Consider the following 20,975-nt stretch of genomic DNA (forward strand, 5'->3'; position numbering starts at 1 on the left):
GTATCTACAATCACCAAAATTCATGACAACTTATGGTTACTATAATTAAGTATGCCTACCTACTCAATAAAAAAGAAAATAAAAACACACACATATTAGACATAAAATTTACAATCTCTTCCCTAAAATGTTACTTTTTTGTCCAAAATATCTAAAGGTAAATTTTCATAAATTAATTATTATAGATCACATAAATAGGGGAAAGTGCAGATGATTTTCTTATTATAGACCTGCCGCATCTGTCATACGTAATGACCAAAATGATTCTTGTTTAATTTTTTTAAAAAGCATGGCTGCAGCGTTTAATAAATATGATGGCCAAAATTATAATCAAGTTTGACAGATGCAGTGATAGCGAAAACTATTTTGCAAATTTTAGCTATCATATTTGTTAGACGTGGGGGCCCTTTAAAAAAAAAAGAAACTAATACACAGTAACTAGATTCTGTCTCTTTTTCACAGCAGCTAAATCAATGGCTAATTTAAAGGTAACTTTGATGTTTAAAAAAAACCTCTATAAAACTAACGTAGCAATAAACAAGATCTTATACCTATCTCAAGTTATTTTCTCTTTTTCACTTCTATATTATGTCTCTCTTTCTAATTTTCTCTATTCTATATTACTCCAATCTCACAACTCTTTCTCTCTCTATTTTCTCATTACTCTTTCTTTCTTTCTCACAATCGCATTAGCCCATTTTTTCTTTTTTTTTTTCTACACAAGGTTGTCATCACATTTACAAGAAGCGACAAGTACCAACTTTGCATTAGGCTCCTGGTTGACTGAATTAGATTTATCAATCTTAAGGGCATATGCAGTATCTTTCCAGCTCCAAAAGTGAGTTATCACTTAATTTTTCTTTGGACTATTATTTTATTATGTCATTGTTTTACGTGCTTTAGGCATATTACCTTTTTTATCTTGTCTTATTTTTTAAGGTAAGTAATTAAATTTTATATTATGTTATACAAAATTAGTGTATTCCTATCATGTGTTTTGTTTAATAGTGCTTAGGAATGAATTAATCCAATATTAACATGTAATTTTAGTTATAGTATTTAAGAATAAATTAATGTATTATTAATATTTTGTAGTGAAACTTTTTAGAAATAGCTCAAAATTAAATTAATATAGTTACAATTAACATGTGACTTATTTTATGTTGTTTAAAATAAATTACTTTTGTGTTAGCATGTTATTCATTTCATAATTTTTAAAAATTAGATAGCTATATGCATATTATGGCATGTGTCTTGTTTTACTCTTTTTAAGATTTAAATAATCTGATATTAGCATTGATTGGTTTTATATATTTTTTTAATTGAGTATGTAATTAGATAGTTAATAATTCATTTGGTAAAATATAAGTAATAATTTTAATTTTTGGGAGTAATATAATTTATAATCAAATGGTTTGATATTATATATAATCTAATCAGACGATATTGAAACATAAAGAATCTTTGATTCCTTAATTCTTTCTCGTAGGTATTACATCTTTTTTGAATTCAAAAATGATGATAACTACTATAGTTAGCTACTGTACATACAAGCACTGCCGATAAAATTTGAATTAAAAATCCTCATACATGGATAAATTAGAGTCGAGAATCTGAACTAATCTGACATAGCATATTTATACGACAGAAAATATTAACATGACATCAACGCCAAAAGCATAAAAAAAATGCTTCCTATCCCATACCCCCTCTACTACCCCATACCCTAACCCCATTTCCTTAATATTCTCCAAAAACCTCAATCTCCCCTAACTTTTCTAGACACAAACTCTATTTCAGCGTCACAAGCGATTGCCCGGAGGCGTCGTTCCCATGGCTTATCTCAGCCATTGGCCTTATATTTCGTCAGAGCTTTAACTTGCACCTCCCAATTCAGATTGGACCGCTTCACTTTGATAACAACCTCCAGATCTGCTTTTCATCTAATCACAACTTTGGCAAATTCTCCTACTATGTTACAACTATATATAGTGTAAGCTTTTAGTTTTGTATTTCTAGGAATCCCCAACCATAGATTTTTTTTTTTAGTGTAAGATGGAGGACTCGAACCCAAGATCTTTTGCTTACACTCCCTTCCCCCGTACCACCCAACCCTCCCCCCCTCAAAGAGTAACATTCTTTTTTTTTTTTAGTGTAAGTTGGAGGACTCAAACTCGAGACCTCTCGCTTACACTCCCTTCCTCCATACCACCCAACCCATCCCTCCCCTCTCTTTTTTTAGTGTAAACGGGAGGATTCGAACCCGAGACCTCTTGCTTAGACTCCCTCGTACCATCATATACTTAAATAAAAGTACATTGGATTGATAATTTTTGGAAACTGAATTTACTTACAAAAGATAGCAAAGTATTAAGAGAATTCAGCAATGAACACAATGCTAGGGAGTGTGTAGATTATGGAAGAAGTTGCTTGGAGCACAATATAAAGAGTTGCAATTTGCAAACACATAAATTACGTGTAAACATATTAATTGAATGTCAAAGTAAAAATAATTAAGCTGTCAGTTGAAATACTTGTAAAAAAATTTTTTTTGCCACCCAATCTATCAGATGCGACGACCAATTTTACAAAATAGGTCCTATCTGCATGTAGGGACCAGTTGTGCAAGTCAAAAGTTACGACAATGGTCTTATTTTAAAAAAAAAATTGTAAGAATTTCTTTGGCCATCGCATGTAACATACACAATGACTTTATAAGTAGAAAGCCCTCTCCACTTTTCTCATTTTTGTGACTTTTATCTTTAACTAATATTCTTAGAAATTAATCTCCACTCAAATGTTGAATTCTAACTTAAGTAATGAAACTAAAATCAATGTATTTTTTAGATGAAAAGTTCACAATTATGATATTTATACTTTTAGAAGTTATATTTAGATATCTAAAACTCTTATGTTAATAATTCATAACTATTACATTTGTTAAAAGTTAGAAATTATATTTAAAGATCTAAAACTCTTATGTTAATAATTCATAACTATGACATTTGTTAAAATTTTTTAGATGAAAAACTCATAACTATGACATTTGTTTACAATTTTGAAGACAAACTATTCAAAATTGTCAAAAATGTTAAAACATCTTGTATCAACTATCACAGAACTAAATAATAATATCTAATCTTTTAACAAATCTGAAGGCAATAACAGTTGTTAATTGAGATTTTATTCATATAAAAATACCTAATTTCTCAAAGTCGAGAAATATCCACTATTAGCTTTTTTAGTTGTAAAATCTTTTAATCACTATCGAGTTGCTCTTTCATCTTCTCACTACACATATGACGTGAAGTTATTTAATCTTACTTTTCTATCTACAAGTGAATAGATCAAATACTCATACAAGTGAGTATTCAAGTGTTGTGCTACATGCAAAGAAAAGTAATTATCATAACATTTTAAATGACCTTACTATTTAGACACAAAATTGTCAAAAAGAGCTCAAGTATTCAAAATGACCATTAGAAAAACAAATTAAGCAAAAAACATATATCATCAAGATTACCAATAAAGGAATGATTTCTAGAAAAATACTTGATTTATGCAAGTCCAATTCCATTCATATATCTCAAACCAACTATGATTGACAATTTAGTGAATTCCATTAATAAATGTGATAATATATCTAGTAATTAAATTCTTGCATTCATATTTATCAAAGATGAATTGAGAAAGTTAACTTTTACACATTTGCCCTTTTATTCTACTTTTTTACTCTGAAACACTTTTCTTTTAACATGAAGACAAACATTTTTAAATGAATGTTTTCGGTTACTGAACAAGTTTGAATTTTAATTGCTCTGCTTCTTATAATCCATGCCCCTTATTGCACGAAAGTTGATATATTTTGATAAAATAATAGTATATTTAGAGAAACTATTAACTGGAAAATTACTTTCTCAATAGTAAAAGGCTAAACTAGTATAAAGTAGTATTTCCATCATTCTTCTATAACTAACTTATAAATGAAAAATGAACAAAGTCTAGCAATATAGATTTACTTCAATTACAAAAAAAAAAAAACATAAATTCACTGCATTTTTAAGCTATACCCTTGAATGTGAGCTAAGCTACACAATTGGAGGTGAGCAATTGTAAGTAGGATTTCACACTGTTCGAATAATAGGAATGCATGGGTCTACAATCAATTATGGATAAACGAACAAGTTGAAGCATAGTTGCAGAACCCAAACAACATTTAATAGGAACACACCCTTTTCATCGTGGGATAAGTCCAACTCCCCATGTATGACACCAAACTCCTGAACTACTGCAGTGGACACTTCATGAATAGCTCTAGCCCTAAGAAATGAAAATTACATGAATAGCTCTAACTCCAAGAGGCAGTCACAGAGCAAGTAAACGACTATCTACAGCCATTGTTTTTAAAGGCGTATTTAGGGTGTGCCCTGAGACGTGCTCCATGTGAGATGAAGCAAATTTGCCTCAAGGTGTTGGTAGAAAGTGCAACTTTCAGTGGGCATACGCCCCATCGCTGCTTCAAGTTTTGAGATGACACCCAAGGCATGAGGCGCACGTCTTGAGGCATGAAGGGCAACTCAGATTTACAGAAATAGAAATCCTTTAATGGAAGAGGAAAAAACATAGATATAGGGCCAGAGAATAAAGCAAGTAAATAAAGATAGAAAACAAGAAACTGCAAGCAATAAGATTGATGCTAAGATTTAGTTGTTCGAATTAATCAAAAACAAATCTAAAATAACAGAAAGTAAGAATGGCGAAGAAGAGAAGACATGCGTGGTCTCTATCTGACTTATAATACTATGTAAATTGTTGCTATGAATCATTATAGTTTTCTTAGGTTTAAAAGTTACCCCAAAATTTGCAATATTAGTTTTCCAAATAGTGTTGTTGTCTCTTGTCATCTATAAACATTTTAAAATCCCACATGTATTTAGTAAACTTTTACTATATTTTAAATATTATTATTACTTCCATACATCACAACAATCTATTTTTGAATATTTAATTGTAGTTATATGTATTTTAATAATATTTTATTGTAAAAATTTTTAATAATTATTATATTTTATATTTTAAAATATTAAAATTTTAAAATTTATGGGGCTTTTGCCCCACGCCTTGGGGCTTTCACCCCATCTAGACGGAAATAAAATGTCTCGCCTAACGCCTTCGCCTTTTAAAACACTGTCTATGGCAGGTGGCATAACGTGCATGAAAGAATACACATATTCGATTATATAATATAATAGTACCATATGATGTGGTATAAGAGACAAATGAGGATACATAGATCCCATAGAAGGATATGCAAGTATTCTGATAAGTGAGGGGATTAATATATCAGATTTCCTATGTGGCAAGAGAGGAGGTTCTAGATGATTATACTTACATAAAAACCCACATGAACATCTATCTTGCAAATAGTGATTAGAATCTGTTGCATCTAGATACAAAGGAAAATTGAAGTTATTCAAGGTGACTCTTCGTTCACAACCAACCAATGGGTGATATTTGCATGTCCCTCCACAGGTACAGTCACCAGAATGTACATATTCCAAACAATCAGCTTTGTCCTCTTGTTGTATCCTTGCTCAAAGCAAGTTTGGGATGATTAAATAAGCAACTTTTCTCCTCATGACATCTTCTGGTTCTATAAAACTACTGAAAATTTATCCACATGGAGAAATGGGATATGAATTGTCACTCGCCGTGTATATGCATGGCTAATAATTATAAGCTAATCTAAGATATAAAGTAAATTCCTTGTAGTTTGGAGTAAAATTATCTAAGAAAGTTTCATTTTAATAGCAAATTATCTAAGAAGGTTTCATTTTAGTAACTGGAGTAAGAAACAATAAAAACTAAATTTCGCCGCCAGAGTAAGAAATAGTGAAGATAGAAAAGTATAGAAATTTACCACATTTTTGAGCTAATGCAATTGTTTCATGATCTTCAATCCCTCTTTTTTCTAAACATAATTTCTTTTAAAAATTTAGTAGCATCAACAAAAGGTATGTTAATACGCAACTACTTGAAAATTTTCACAAAATTCTCAAACTTCTTATCCAATGTATTTATTTCAATTTTTGGAGAAAATGAATATGGTGTACACATAATATTCAAATTAGAAGAATCAACCACATTTTTTTCCTTGAAATTTATCCACCACTCCCTCACTTTTTTCTTTTTCTTCTTTTTCACTCACTGTTACAGAAGGATCATCTATCTATTTAGTACTAGGGAGGGTAATAACTTCTACATGTTCTCTAATGTTTACTTTCATTTTACCAGGCAAATTTCATTGGTTCTTAAGTTTCATGGAATTAGCTTTTTCTTAGGATAGTTTCAACTAAAATTATTAGCATTCATAGTTGGACATGATATACTTGTCTGGCCCTGGACCGTTTGGGAAATAAATCGCGTAAAACCCTAGATTTGGGTTCATTAGTTTCTTTTGCCATTATATTAGCCGTAGAAAACTCCTCTTCCTTTTTTAGACTTTCAAATTGGATTGTGTTTCTTACCTTTATGGTCTTCTTGATTTCTGGATCATACAACACAAGATCACATAAAGAACAGCAACACAAGAAATTAATCAAAATAAAGAAAAATTTGTCTAAACTAATAAAGTAATTCTTAATCTTGATATTAATTAATTTTTTCTCTATAATGGTGCCAAAAGCTTGATGTAAATTTTATTTAACCTTACTTCTTTATTTGCAAGTGCATAGATCAAATATAAGTTAGTATTTAGGTGTTGAATTCTACAGAAAAGGAAAATTATCTACCAAAATGTTTCAAATCACCTTATTTTTTTGACACCGAATTGTAAAAAAAGTTACAAAAAACTAAAAATACTACTACAAAGAAAAATGTTAAGCAAATAACAAATCTTATGAAAATTACCAATAAAAAATGATTTCTCCAATTTCAATTTCCTTAATTATCTTAGGTACAAATCTTATCTTGGTCAGTTAAATAAATCTTGTGCAAAACTATGGTGAATCTCCTAAGTTTGTAATTCCCGTTTTTACTAGTGTATCAACTATATCAATAACAAGATTAAAACTACTTTTGTGACTTAACCTAAATTAAAGACTCACTAAGATCTTGAGACTATATAAATCACCCTTCAAGAACTTCTCTACTCTCATGAATTACAACTTAAAGGTTTTATGATAGTTACAACTTAAAGTTTAAGTCTTTATGAACTAGTATTAATTAATAACTTTCTTCTATCAATTGACACCGTAGACACTCCATAGTTAAGGATCTTTCCAATTACAAAGATGAAAACCAAAGATATAAAATAGCATGCATAAGATTCATCAATTTACCAAGATAGATTATGAACTAAGAAACAATCAATTCCATCTAACCATAGGAACAAGTAGTTTATTTATCCATAATTAAGCTTAAAAACGCAAGCATTATAGAAGATAACATAGAATTATGCATAATGAATAAAAGAGAGTAGGGTATAAGCCAAGTTAGGGAAAGAGTTCCTTCCTTCTCCTTAGCAATCTTCAAGTATAAATCAAGAACAAGATAAAATGAATTATTTTTTCCAGCTAAAATACTCTATAACTGAGCCAATGATGCCTAAAAGTCAAATCAAGTCGTCCACATAAAGTCTTATTAATAGCAAGAGAGCTCCAAACTTGGAAGGGACTTGAAAACCTTGATCATGGAGAGCAAATTGGCAAAATGGTTCCAATTGACTCTTCCAATCGATTGGGGCTTATTTTGTTCTAAAAACTGGTTAGACCTCTAATGTACCTTTTCATGCTTTTTCCTCTAGACTTTCACGCGTATTCTTATCTAATGCTTCTCCAACTTGAATGTGCCTTTCATCCTTGATCAAGAACCTGTCTAAACAAGCATAAACACCAACTTTATCTACTATTTTTGCAATTTAAACTTAAACTCAAAGTAATTTACAAATGGCCCAATAGCAAATCAATGAAATACCAGACATATAGATTGATAATTGGCTTAATAATCACTTAGATTTCTTGCTTCAATGCCAAGAGGATTATTAAAGGTAGTGGTCTAAGGTCAGTTGAGGTATGATGGGAGATAACGTACAAAATTTTTTCTTCAATTGGCTTTAAAAAAGGAGTGAAAAATTACATTATTGAACTAATTAATGATGATAGGGAATGGATTTCTAATGATGTCCAACTTCAACAAATGGTTTTTTATTATTTCAGGAGTTTATACATGGTAGAATGTGTCACATAGTATGGAGATTTTAAAGAAAATCAACCCCTATCACAAGAAAATACTCAAAATTTCTTGAGTAATTTGACTATTTTAATCTCTAAAAGGATAAAAGAGAAATAGGGAGATTGTTCACAGTATTAGAAATTCATGAAGCAAAATTTCAAATGGCAAAATAGAAAGCATTAGGTCCCAATGCCATTTCAACAGATTTTTATTAGAAGTTTTGAAGTATCTTTGGAGCACTGGTAAGTGAAGTTGCACTTGACCTCTTAAACCATAGAAATTACCCTGAATATTGAAACCACACCATAATAGTAATAATTCCAAAGGTTTAGAAACCTTCCAAATTAACAAATTTTTGGCTATTAGTTTTTGCAATGCTTTTTACGAAGATGATGGTTAACCACCTAAGAGGAGTGTTGCCAAGGCTAATCTCCCTTTATGTGAATGCTTTTGTTTTGAAATGCCTTATCTTTGATAATATCCTTATGGGACATGAAGTACTTGAGTACATAAGAAAGACCAACAAAGGCTCCAAAGTTTACACAGTGCTAAAGTTGGACATAAGCAAAGCATATGATAGAATGTCTTGACGATTTTTGGAGATGGTTCTTCGGAAGATGCAATTTCTTGAACATTGGATAAATTTGATTAAAGGGTGTGTTCAATCTGTTAAATTCTTGGTGTCATTTAATGGATGACTCTCCAACATTTTTTAGCCCACGAGAAACCTTCAGTAGGGCTGCCCTCTTTCTTTGTATCTATTTATTTTATATCAAGAAACTCTCTCATTTGCCATTACTTAGTTAGCCCAACAACACCTATTCCCTCCATTAGTGGTGGGAAGAAGTGTACCTCCTATCTCACACCTGATGTTTAAAGATGACAGCACGATCTTCTTTCGTTACTCAAATCAAGCAACATTAGCTCTTAAGTCATTGGTGGATGAGTATGCTCAACTCTCTGATAGCTCATAAACTACCAAAATCTAGCTTGGTTCTCAGTCCCAATGCCAGCGAGGAGTTTAGCCAAAACATCTGCCACATTTTATCAGTTGCTTCCACTCCTTAATATTTCAGCCTTACCCTTTGATTTTTCTCAACCAGAATCTCATCTATTTAGGGAGCTAAGGCATCGAGTTATTGCTAGGCTTGAAACCTGAAAAACTTCGTCATTATCGATGATGGAAGGAGTAATATTAGCTATACGTGTCATGTCTTCCATTGCTCTTTACACCCTTTCCATGTTTCGTATCCCCAAAACTATCACCATAACATTTGACAAATTTATAGTGAGGTTCATCTGGGTAGGCAATGTTGATGGGAGAGGAATTCCTTAGAAGGCATGGAACTTTATTTGTTGTTCTAGATTTCACGATGGCTTAGGCCTGAGGATCACACTTGGGATCTTCGGTGACATATTTTCTATGCCAACTCAATGCAACCAATAGTGTTGTGCCAAGTGTCATGTTATTATTTACACTTTAATTTTTTAATAATTCAATTTGACTTGGTTTAACACAAGGGTAAATAATAACATGACACTTGGCGCAATACTATTGGTGGCATTGGATTGGTATAGAAAACATGTCACCGAGGATCTTAAGTGCTGAGATCAATAGAGAAGTTGAATAGAGTGTTATTAGCAAAGTACACTTGACATATCTTATCATGTCCAAAATCACTTTTCAGTAAATTCATCTTCGCCAAGTATTGCCATTCAATATATTTTATCTCTCTTAAACCAAAACCAACAGCATTTTGGAAATGGAAAAGTAGCCTATGGGGAAGGGATTTATTGAAATTAGGTCTTAAATGGAGAGTTTTCAATGAAAGCTCCATTAAGATATAGGATAATTGGATTCTTGGCATACTGACCCCTTTACCTAGAAACTAATTGCTCTCAAATTTCCTCAATCTCAGGGTTTTTGATTTACTTGATCAAAGTGGACAACAAAGGAAAGCCTTGGTAAACCAACTGTTTCTCCAAAAAGTAGTTAACAGAATACTCAGCATCTACAGCTCAGTTTCCTGGGGAAAGGATTATTTGAGTTAGGAGCTCACAAATAATGGCTTCTATTCTATAAAGTCAAGTAATCATCTAACTTGTACCATGCGAGAAGCATGCAAGCAGTATTTTTCTAGCATGAGAACTACCTATGGAAGTGATGAACAATTATGGAAAGCAATTCGGTTAATTAGGACTCCTATAACAGTTCAATTCTTTATATGGAGGCTGTTGAATAATGCTTGTCCAAATAATGTAGCGCTTTTCAAAAAGGAATGTATCCTTGTATCATCGTGTCTTAGATACGATGTGAAGCATGAAACAATCTCTCATATTTTATTCTAATATGAGTTTACGTGAAGAGTTTGGAGAGCTTCAACAATGAGTTTTGACTTTAGCATAGGACAACCGCTGGACTTTAAGCAATGGTTCAGTCAGTGGATGCAAACAATGCCATCTAAGGATCTTATTCTGTTATCGATCTCTATTATTTGGCAAATCTGGCTGGCAAGAAATAAACTGCTCTAGGAATGAGTGTGTATCAATTCAGCGCAAGCACTTCATTCTATCTATTAGATGTGGAAGTCTTTAACATTTATGGATCGAGTAGATTGAGGTTTGAATTTGCATGCTGAATCTCATAATAGGGTGATTACCAAGGGGAATATGGAGCTTCATTTTCGTTCGGGTTTCTCTTTGTTAGACAATTCTCCTATAATTGGAATTATAGATAGTTAGTTTGATAGCCAAAACATGAGGGTCGCATTTGCCATGTTGTTCATAATTCCCAAGGAATGGTGATGCATACCCAAGCTAAGTTGACATCAACAGAATCTGCCATTCAAGCTAAAGCAGTGGCATGTCTAGAGTCTATCATAGGAGTGTGAATACTTTGCTGCAGGAACATTATGGTCAAAACCAATAGTACTTTATTATTACGCTATATTGTGGATCCCTTAGAATCACCACCTGCTGTTAGGAATATTATCATACATTATATGTATGTTGTCCTTCTACTCTTGGGTGACTTTAAGTAAGGTAGATAGGAATCCAATAGTTGTGGCTCACGATTCAACAGTAGCAAGTTGATGTACATCAAATTGTTTCTAGTAATAAAGTTTATGGTCGTGTTTGATTTAATAAAGAGGGGAAGGGTTAAGGATCAAACTAAGGAGTTTACTGTCACTTGACTACTTCTTACTGATTAAGTTGGATGTTGTAGAAAGTTCTTTCATCTTTAATTTGCAATACAAATTCATTTTCTGAATTTTCATAGTATCGTTGAATTGGTCCTCAACAAGTTCAAAAAAAATATGTATTCACCTCTTAGGTAAAATTTGTCTATAAGTTTCACTTGAACTAGCCTTTGGTAAGAGCCCAAAAAATCAATTCAATAATCCAATAAGTTGGACATTTGAAAATTATAAGTTTTGCTTGAGCTCTTGGTAAAAATCCAAAAGGTTAATTAAATACTAAAAATATTATTACATACATTCATGTTTAAGTTGGATATAAAAATCAAATACTTGAAATATAGGGATGGTTAGGTTGACAACCAATATAGCATAAAAATACAATCCCATGCATTAGATGTGTGCAAAACAACATATATAATCCCTCCCCAAAAAAAATGTCTTTACAAGGCAATCACAAATAATTCACAAACATATTAAAAAGAAATCAAATACTTCTTTGCCCAAAATTTTTAATCAAACCATGAGTTTAGGGATGGCAACAGGGCGGGGTTGGGGCGGGGGACCCCTCCCCCATCCCCCACCCCGCTGCCTAGAAGCTCCCCCCGCCCCTGCCCCATTCCCCTTCCCTCATTCCCCCCACCCCGCTTCTCTCGCGGGTGCCCCCGCGAGACTAATAAAAATTTGTAATATAATTTTATTATGGTTAAATTTTAGCAAATAATCAAGTACTAAAATATCAACACATCATCAAATTATTATTCATTATAATTTTACAATTGAAACTTATAAAAACAATCAAGCAAAAAATATTTGAATACAATCCAAAATGATGAAATAAATATAACTAAAGTAGTCAAGTTTTCACTTTTGGCACAAATACAATCACTAATTTATTATTGTGCTTGTGCTTTTTTTTAAGAAAAAAATGTTATTGTATTAAGTGTAATTAGGGATTTAGTATAAATGTATTAGTAAATTTAGTATAACCAATTAATAATTTGTATTAGTACACATATATAATTATATACATATATATTTTATATATTTATTTTTTTAAAATGGGTGGCGGGGCGGGGGATGGGGTAGGGCTACACTCCCCTGCCTCCAGCCCCGTTTCTAAGCGCATTCCCCCCACCCCTGTCCCAACCCTCTCCCCATTAGCCCCCCGCAGGGCGGGTGCCCGTCCCATTGCCATCCCTACATGAGTTATAAACTACCGCATGATGTACCCGCCTCCATTGCCATCCCTACATGAGTTATAAACTATCGCATGAGTGCATCATATAGACACTATGTTGATAATTTTGCAAATCTAACGAGCTAATAAGCATAATTTTCAAATATGAGGAGTCATCGACAGTTGTTAGAAACCTCAAAGGTAGGCCTCCAAACTAATCGCAAAATCAATCTAAAAAATATCACAAGTTATTGCAATAGATTTTGCAAATCCAATGGGGCTAATATGCATGATATCCAAATTCGGGGGCTCCTTCACAATTGTTAAAAGCCTCAAGGGTAGGTTTCCAAAATAAGCCCAAAATCAATGTCAAAACTGTTTCTAGTCATAATTATAGTCCTTCATTGGTTCATCCCAAATTATTGTCAGCACTGGATATGCGAATATTTCATTATTTTGTTACTATTCCAACTGTAAACAATACTTCTATCATTAAATTCTCAACCGTGTTGGTATCTAAGCCCGTGATTCCTGTCTTTGTTTCTATAACCTTTTTTCCAAACTCGTAAAAAATCTGTTTCTTATCAAGCATTCTAGGAGACGGATATCCAACTGCTTGCTGTCATTAAATGTCTCTTTCACATCAAGGACCTTATCGCTCTATAAGTAAACGCAGACAAAGTTCTTACCAAAAAAAATAAAAATAAAAAACAAAGGAACGCAGTGTATAAAGATTCAGAATATCTGAAAATCCCACATTCTCAATCTCAATTTCTGCGACCCTTTAATTCTCAAGCCTTCTAGGAGAGAGACATCACGCTGGTAAGCTCATTTTAGCTATATATAAGGACATAAATTCTCATATAGCTATCCTTTTGTCGTGTCTTGTATGGTTTTCTATTGATTTCTTGTTGTGTAATTGTAGTCGCAGGAGAGCCGCTGGGTTGGATGTTAGTTTTAAGTCTCGTATGTTCTTGCAGAAATTTGTTTATTATCCTGTATTCCGGACTTATTTTACTGTATTTTCAGTGTTATCATGTTGTTTTGAGGTGTTGATCTGTAAGAATAAATGTTGTAATTTTTAGTGGAGCCACATGTTTAATATGAAATCTTGCATATTTTTGAACTGAAGATGAGTAATCTTGATTAATGTTGGAAAAGGTGACTTCTGTGTTTGATTGTGATAGCTGTTATATTGGATTGATAATTCTTCTAAGTGCAGTTGGCCTTTTGCTGTGTCATTTGATGAGTAAAAGGGTTATGAACTAGAGCTTGCAGATGTCACAGTTTTGTGCTTTTCAATGTGCTTTTTCATTTGGTAAACATGCTTGTCTGGATTCAGTGTTTAAACCTGCAGGGTTATACATGTAAACTAGAGCTTTGGGAACGAAAGTACTCCAGCAATTGTTTGATCATGTTTAGGTATCTTTTAACAATTTAAACTTTTGGTGAAACTGAGTCATGTTATTTGGCAGCTGCTGGCGATTAAATTTACAAATTAGGTATATTATTTGAGTTTCAGATAGAGTTCATTGTAACCAATTTAGCAACTAACTCAAACATTTCTAAAATATCTCTGCTTGTGCTGAGTTTGAATTTTTTTGTTTATATCCTTCGTATTTTTCCAGGTTAGATTTGAGATTCTTATAGTGATTAATTCCTCATTGCGTTTCCAGATTTTGATGTACATTCTACAGAAATATCAATATCTGGTTGATAAATTGTTCATATTTTGTAACTCGTATTCAAGATTTCCACTTGCATCAAATTGGGTTGACTTCCCTTTTGCATTTTCTCATTATGATACTTGGAAATCAGGAAGACATCAGATTTGAATAAATTTAGTCCATCTGCTAATTCCTCTTTGCATTTCCAGATATTGATGTACATGCTATGGCAGTATTGATATCTGGCTTGATGAATTGTTTATATTCTGTAACTTGTATCCAAGATTTCCGCTTGTATCAAAACGAGTAGACTTGCCTTTTTCATTTTCTGATTATGTTCCTTTTAAATCAGGAAGATATCAGATTTGAGTGAAGTTAATAACCGCACCAATGTCCACAGGTTAACTGGTGAAAGTCCAAGTTTCCGGTATTTAATTTCTTGAAGTACCTGCAAAGACATGCACAGAAGATAAAACAGTGTGATTTCTGCCTTTGCTTTGACATTCAAAAACTTGCAAGCAGTATTTTCATCTTTTTAATAGTAAAAGGGACTTTATTTAATATTTTTTATGCCTATTTTATCACACTGTTATAATCTCATCCTGGCTAACTTGTTCTTTTAGGACTAGTTTGACCTGTTGGAACATTTTTGGTCTTGGTCGTTTAGACTCTTCATCTGTCTGATTTTTCATTTATAGGACTTCATCTGAATTCACACTCAGGTTCAGACCAATTCCAGAATTTGACAACAAAGTTTCTGCAACTTGCAGGAGGCATAGACTCGGTGCACATGATAAATTTACAGCAGCCTGGCAAACTAATGGAGGTTTGAAGTGTTGACTCTGTACAGCCTGAAACATCACCATTTCAATAGATCTTCTGATTACTGTGTTCCTTCGTTATTGTCTATTACTGGATATGGCAAGCTTCATATTGGTCTTGCTGCTTACTATACTCTGCACTGTTCCTGTCCATGCAAGTAAGCAACTGAGGTTCAATAAGAATGGGGAATTTCGGATTCTGCAAGTGGCTGACATGCACTATGCTAATGGTAAAACTACTCCTTGTCTGGATGTACTGCCCCAGCAGGTTGCCTCCTGCTCTGATACAAATACCACAGCTTTTATTCGACGACTTATTTTTGCAGAGAAGCCTGACCTTATTGTTTTCACTGGTACTCTCTACATTCTTTTTTTGGTTTCTCTTTTGTCTTTTAATCTTTGATTGCAAATATTTCTTGTACTAGATAAGCAGTTTCATGCATTTACAAGTAGATCTACGTAGTATATTCCATGATGCTTATTGTGGATGTATATTATTAAAAATATTAATTCCTGATCTACTATGTGCAACGAACCGAGGCTTCTGTACTGGTAAATTTAGTACATAAAAGATAGTAATGACATATAGACTACTTAAAAATAGAAGGATACAGAATGAAAATGCCACTTAAGAGCAACTTTATTTGTGTGACTTTGCAAAAGCCCTATGATCTTCCTGCTTATTCCATTCCTTGAGTGCAAAAAAGCTTTTTAGAGTTTGACAGATGCAAAAGACCCAGCAGCGGTGAGTAAAAGTTTTAGAAAACTTGAAAGAAAAGCTACACTTGTCGATGAAATCAAATAGCTCTTGTTGATAGTAGCCATACAAATTTTGAAAATGTGATTATTATAGAATGCCTACGTCATTATCTTGCCAGTTGAAGATGAGAAAGATAAAGTCTTGAAAATAATAAGGATGAGAGTAAGAAATCGAAGCTGGACCAAAGGAATTTGGAAAGTAAATCTAAGTAATGCTGTGGTGGTAGTTTAATTTTGGTCCAAATTAGGGATGATCCATGCAGATTGATGCTAGGGCAATTTCTGTGAAGAATTAGAACAGAAAATAATTAGTTTCTAGATCATCCCAAGTACAATTACTGAACATGATATGTCAAAAGCAGATTGTCTGCCCTTAAATCGAGGACAGGATAGACTAAGCAGAATCTTAGTGAAAGCTAATGAACATTCATTGTCTACGTACATAGGAGAAGTTGACCAAACAACCTCCCAAATGGAATTTGTCTCTTAACCCTGAACCAGTGCTAGCACATTCCCCCTACAAGGTAAAAGAGACAAGACTGCTATTAAGTCAAGAGCAAAATCTTACTTGGCAATGAAAATGTCAATCTAACTTTATCTATATTTAGTTTTTGGTCCCAAACATGGTTTTTTTAACAGGGAAAAAGGTCTTCACTAATGGAGCAATCAGAGTTGTACCCAAAATAATGGAATGCTCTTACTCCCATGTCTTTCGATTTATGATAAAAAATGTGGATGAGTATGTACTGGCTTGTAGTCAACTCTGATACGGTCAATAGTAAATCAGAACACAAAAAGCATGAAGAAGAATAAAAATATCTGAAGAGTGTTTGAACTGGAGGTAGGCATTGGGACTTTAAAGCCTTATGCTTGAGACAACTGCCCACAAGAATGCAGGCTAAATTCTCCTGGGGCCAACATGAGTTATGAATCTACTTCTGCATTTAAAAGTGGAAAACTTTAATGCACTCAGAAAAGTAAGATGCAGATGGACTACCAAACCTGAGTTGGAGGGTATGAAGAGAACTTTGAAGCTTGTTGACCTACTGTGAGCCTTTCTGTAGAAGGGAGTGCAAATTAGATGGGTTTTGTAATTCATAGATGTAGGAGTTATTATGATCTAATGATTGGAAATGCTACAGAGATTCTGGAAGAAGTCAGAAAAGCAAGAGGAAAGGAGAAATCAACCATTTTCTTATGATTTTAACTCAGTGGCTCATTCGTTTGATTTAAAGTCAATAAATCACTAGCTTACTGTCCTACATTGCACCTTAAAATACATAAAAATCCAAGGATACTTCATAGACTAAATGTCTTTTGTAATGACACATGCTTAGTCTTACATTTTCCAAGCAAATGGAGCGTTTTGCTGATGACACATTAGGTGCTTCATTGATGAACCGACTAGAAAAAAGGTTTACTCATCAGAAAAGGATTTAAAATGAAATTGCAGAGTTTGGTTGATTCATGTCAACTTTGGCATTTGTTGCACACAAAATCAAAGCTAAATAAACAAGGAGTATCCTGATATCGTAAATCAAATTAATTGGTTCTTCAATTTTGAAGAAAACAAGTAGCAGTGTAAAAGAGTATTAGGTTGATTTCTGGAGTGAAACTAACTCTTACAGAACAGTAGAAATTGGGCCTAAGGAATTAGAGTATCTTCCCTAATTCAGTATATAAAGAACAACATATCAACACATAGGCTACAGTGGTAACTTCTTGTAGAGATAAAGAAGTGGGGATCTTTTGTTGTTGTTGTGGGTTGTGGGGGGGGGGGGGGGGGAAGAGAGAGAGAGAGTGAGGAAACGGTATAGTTGTTTGTAGATAAAGAATGTAATGTTAAGAGCTCATCAGTGACTTTCTTATACTTGCACGCATGCACAATGCACGAGCACGCAAACATGCAGAGACTACACTTCTTTAAGTGAGCTTCTCCTGTTATAAGGAAACAGTGATGGTTTGACACATCTCTGTGTTTCGAATTTTGTAGAGATACTCTTGTTTATGATTATTGCTGTTATAAGAGTTACTAAATAGATGCGACAGATGATTCTGTCATTAACTCACTTTATGAAATTTTTGTGACCTACTGGCTCCAATTGGTGCATTCCACGTTGGAGTCAGAATATTGAAGCTTTTGCCTTGATTTAGTCAATAGATTCGAATGTGAAAAGTACTTACAGGTCTCAGTATCATGTTGTTTAGAAATCAAGTGTAAATAAAGCTTTCTGTAGGTCACAAAATTGGCTTCATTTCATTCTTGTTGTGTATGTTCTTAAAAAGTCAAGGAGCAATCACACTTGCTAGAAATATGTTTATTTGTTTAGGCCATCTATATTCAAAAGCCTGTATCCTTTATCCTCAGTACTCTGGTACTAATATACATATATTGAATCCCTAATCATGAGAAATTACATGATGTTTATTTGGATATGCTTGGCTCAGGGGACAATATATTTGGCTTTGATACTACTGATCCTGTGAAATCTATGAATGCTGCTTTTTCCCCTGCAATATCATCCAACATCCCATGGGCAGCAGTGATTGGAAACCATGACCAAGAGTCTACACTTTCACGGAAAGGTGTCATGAAATATATCGTTGGCATGAAGAACACTCTATCACAGTTAAATCCTCCTGAAGCTCTTGGTATTGATGGTTTTGGGAATTACAACCTGGAAGTCCACGGGATTGAAAATTCTAGATTGGTGAATAAGTCACTACTAAATCTCTACTTCCTTGACAGTGGTGACTATTCCAAAGTTCCTTCTATCCCTGGCTATGACTGGATCAAACCTTCTCAGCAGCTTTGGTTTCAACAAACTTCTACCAAGCTTCAGGTAGAAAACTTAAGTTCTTCCTTTTTCCAGTACAGCTTCATAGTCAATGTACATACTTTTAACCTTATTATCACTTGACATTTGGTTGGAACTTATGTAATTTACCTATTTATTTATGCAGAGAGCTTACATGAATGAACCAGAGGCTCAAAAATCTCCTGCACCCGGGCTTGTATACTTTCACATTCCATTGCCTGAATATGCAAGCTTTGATTCATCAAACTTCACTGGTGTGAAACAGGAAGGTATCAGCTCTGCATCTATCAACTCTGGCTTCTTTGCAACCATGGTAGAAGCTGGGGATGTGAAGGCAGTTTTCACAGGGCATGATCACCTTAATGACTTCTGTGGTGATTTAAGTGGTATACATCTTTGTTATGCTGGAGGGTTTGGATATCATGCTTATGGCAAGGCTGGATGGTCAAGGAGAACAAGAATGGTGGTGGCATCTCTTGAGAAAACAGATGAGGGAGTTTGGGGAACTTTGAAGTCTATCAAAACATGGAAGCGGCTTGATGATGAGCACCTCACTGCAATTGATGCTCAAGTGCTTTGGAGCAAAATGGGTAAGCTTCTTTTCTTGTAGCTTTAGTTTTCGCTGACCCAAAATCATCACGCTACTGTACCAGAAAACAAAAGAGAAGGAGAGTAACAAACAAATGATAAAGATTACTGAGTTAATGAGCGGAAGAAAGGAATATTGCCTTCATTAGAATTTGCAATCCTTAGCCTGTTGTGGAATAAGTGATAGTTTTTCTGATTCTGTGCCCAATAAGCTCACCAAAACAAGAGATGCGCCCATTACGAAAACTCTAAAATTACCCTGGTTCACAACACTTTGCCGAAAAAGTAACACCAAGCTCAGATTTTATTGAGGGAACAAAATAGAAGAACCCTTAAAAGTAAGGTGATTTTAGTATGTCTGTGGATTATTGTTCCATGTCTTCTATTCCTCATCTTACAATGAAATTTCCACTCTGATTGTTCCATATCATTTGTTCTAGTTCTTCTTTTTTTTCCCCCATCCTCTTGTGAACGATTGTAATCAAAGATACAGGGGAACATGTTATTCTGCTTGTTTTCTTGGAATGATCATGCTTTAGGTGTTACACTCTCTTTCTCGCTCTTTCATGTGCTTGGTTATTCGTCAAACTCAATGTCTACTGTTCACCTTGTAGATCTGCTTGATATCATCATGTTACTTTTCTGTCTGCGTATTGATAATTCGGTCTCATCAAACAGGTGCTCGTAGAAAGAAGCACATTGGACACTTTTGAGATCATGAAATGGTAGTATTCAAGAAGTCTATGCAGTTATACTGAATGAGTATGGTGTATTGTTGTTAGCTATATAGGTTTAGATTGTTTAAAATAGATGAAGAGAATCATATGAAGGCCTTCTTTAATCTTTTCTCCCGTGGAGAGTTAGTACCCACTATATTAGTAAAGAAGTTTGGACGAGCATCAATATGTTTTTTAAAATTTACCAGATGGCATGTATGGCTAAAGTAATTATAATGAGTAAATCATAGTTAATACTTTATTCTATTTTGGACCCATTGCTCGTGTTTATAACTAACAGGTTAGTACTGATCCAAAGTTGCACAACTAAATTTAAAGTAATAGTTCTAGGTGGCGAAATGTTTAGTTACCGCTCTCTAATTATTAAGCTTGTATACCTTTAACCTTTCAACTATTATTTGTATAATTTGAGCCCTCTAACTTCTGAAAGCGTGTATTTCTAATTCTTTTGTTCACTTGAGCTGGTAAAGTTGCATCGTTTACAACACAAAAAAAATTGAAGGCCTGGTAAATTTTTTAAAATTTGGGGGTTCTGTTCTGTTCGATGCAAAATGACCAATTAAATCATATTTTTGCAATTCCTATGACACTAGGAGATTAATGATTCGATATACTAGAGAATTTTGACACCAAATAAGCCTTGAAATGGTCAAAAATGATCATGAGGGTACTAAGTTGTGTTGGGAATGTATAGATGATTTCATGACAAAATCCTTGTTGATTTGAGCTCTTTTCGCTTCAAGGAACATTTTGGTGTAAGATTTGATAAAGGATGTATAAAATGGTGGAGCATAGAAGTCCTATTTGTGCACATTACTAAAAGAAGAAATTGTTCAAGTGTCAAAAGTAACTATTTTTCGGCATTGCAGACTAGTAGTTAGTGGTAGTACCAAAAGTCAAAGAAACTACTACCGAAAGCTAAGAGATAAATATCTGAGAGTGTAAAATCAGTATTCTATAATAGCAAAATCGGTA

At 33.6% G+C, this 20,975-nt stretch overlaps 1 protein-coding gene across 8 annotated transcripts; it reads left to right on the forward strand.

Moving 5' to 3' along the window:
- The first annotated feature begins 13,151 nt into the window (after positions 1-13,151).
- LOC113716813 (probable inactive purple acid phosphatase 29) lies at positions 13,152-20,246 on the forward strand. Of its 8 annotated transcripts, none has more exons than XM_027241284.2 (6): positions 13,152-13,431; positions 14,629-14,753; positions 15,047-15,450; positions 18,305-18,699; positions 18,821-19,265; positions 19,942-20,246. In XM_027241284.2, the coding sequence occupies exons 3-6, from the start codon at positions 15,195-15,197 to the stop codon at positions 19,974-19,976; spliced, it is 1,131 nt and encodes a 376-aa protein (XP_027097085.1). In that variant the 5' UTR covers positions 13,152-13,431; positions 14,629-14,753; positions 15,047-15,194; the 3' UTR covers positions 19,977-20,246. The 8 variants fall into 8 exon arrangements, with proteins under 8 accessions (XP_027097085.1, XP_027097089.1, XP_027097091.1 ...); XM_027241288.2 differs by having other exon boundaries at positions 14,629-14,703; XM_027241290.2 differs by having other exon boundaries at positions 14,629-14,676.
- Positions 20,247-20,975: the final 729 nt, after the last annotated feature.

Source organism: Coffea arabica, chromosome 11c, assembly GCF_036785885.1.
Source record: "Coffea arabica cultivar ET-39 chromosome 11c, Coffea Arabica ET-39 HiFi, whole genome shotgun sequence".
Classification (NCBI taxonomy): domain Eukaryota; kingdom Viridiplantae; phylum Streptophyta; class Magnoliopsida; order Gentianales; family Rubiaceae; genus Coffea; species Coffea arabica.

Bases quoted from the DNA above. Each gene is read 5' to 3' on its own strand.
- LOC113716813 (XM_027241284.2), top strand. From the start codon at position 15,195: ATGGCAAGCTTCATATTGGTCTTGCTGCTTACTATACTCTGCACTGTT. The intron at 15,451-18,304 runs GTACTCTCTACA...TGCTTGGCTCAG, and splicing joins TGACCTTATTGTTTTCACTG to GGGACAATATATTTGGCTTT. The intron at 18,700-18,820 runs GTAGAAAACTTA...TTATTTATGCAG, and splicing joins AAACTTCTACCAAGCTTCAG to AGAGCTTACATGAATGAACC.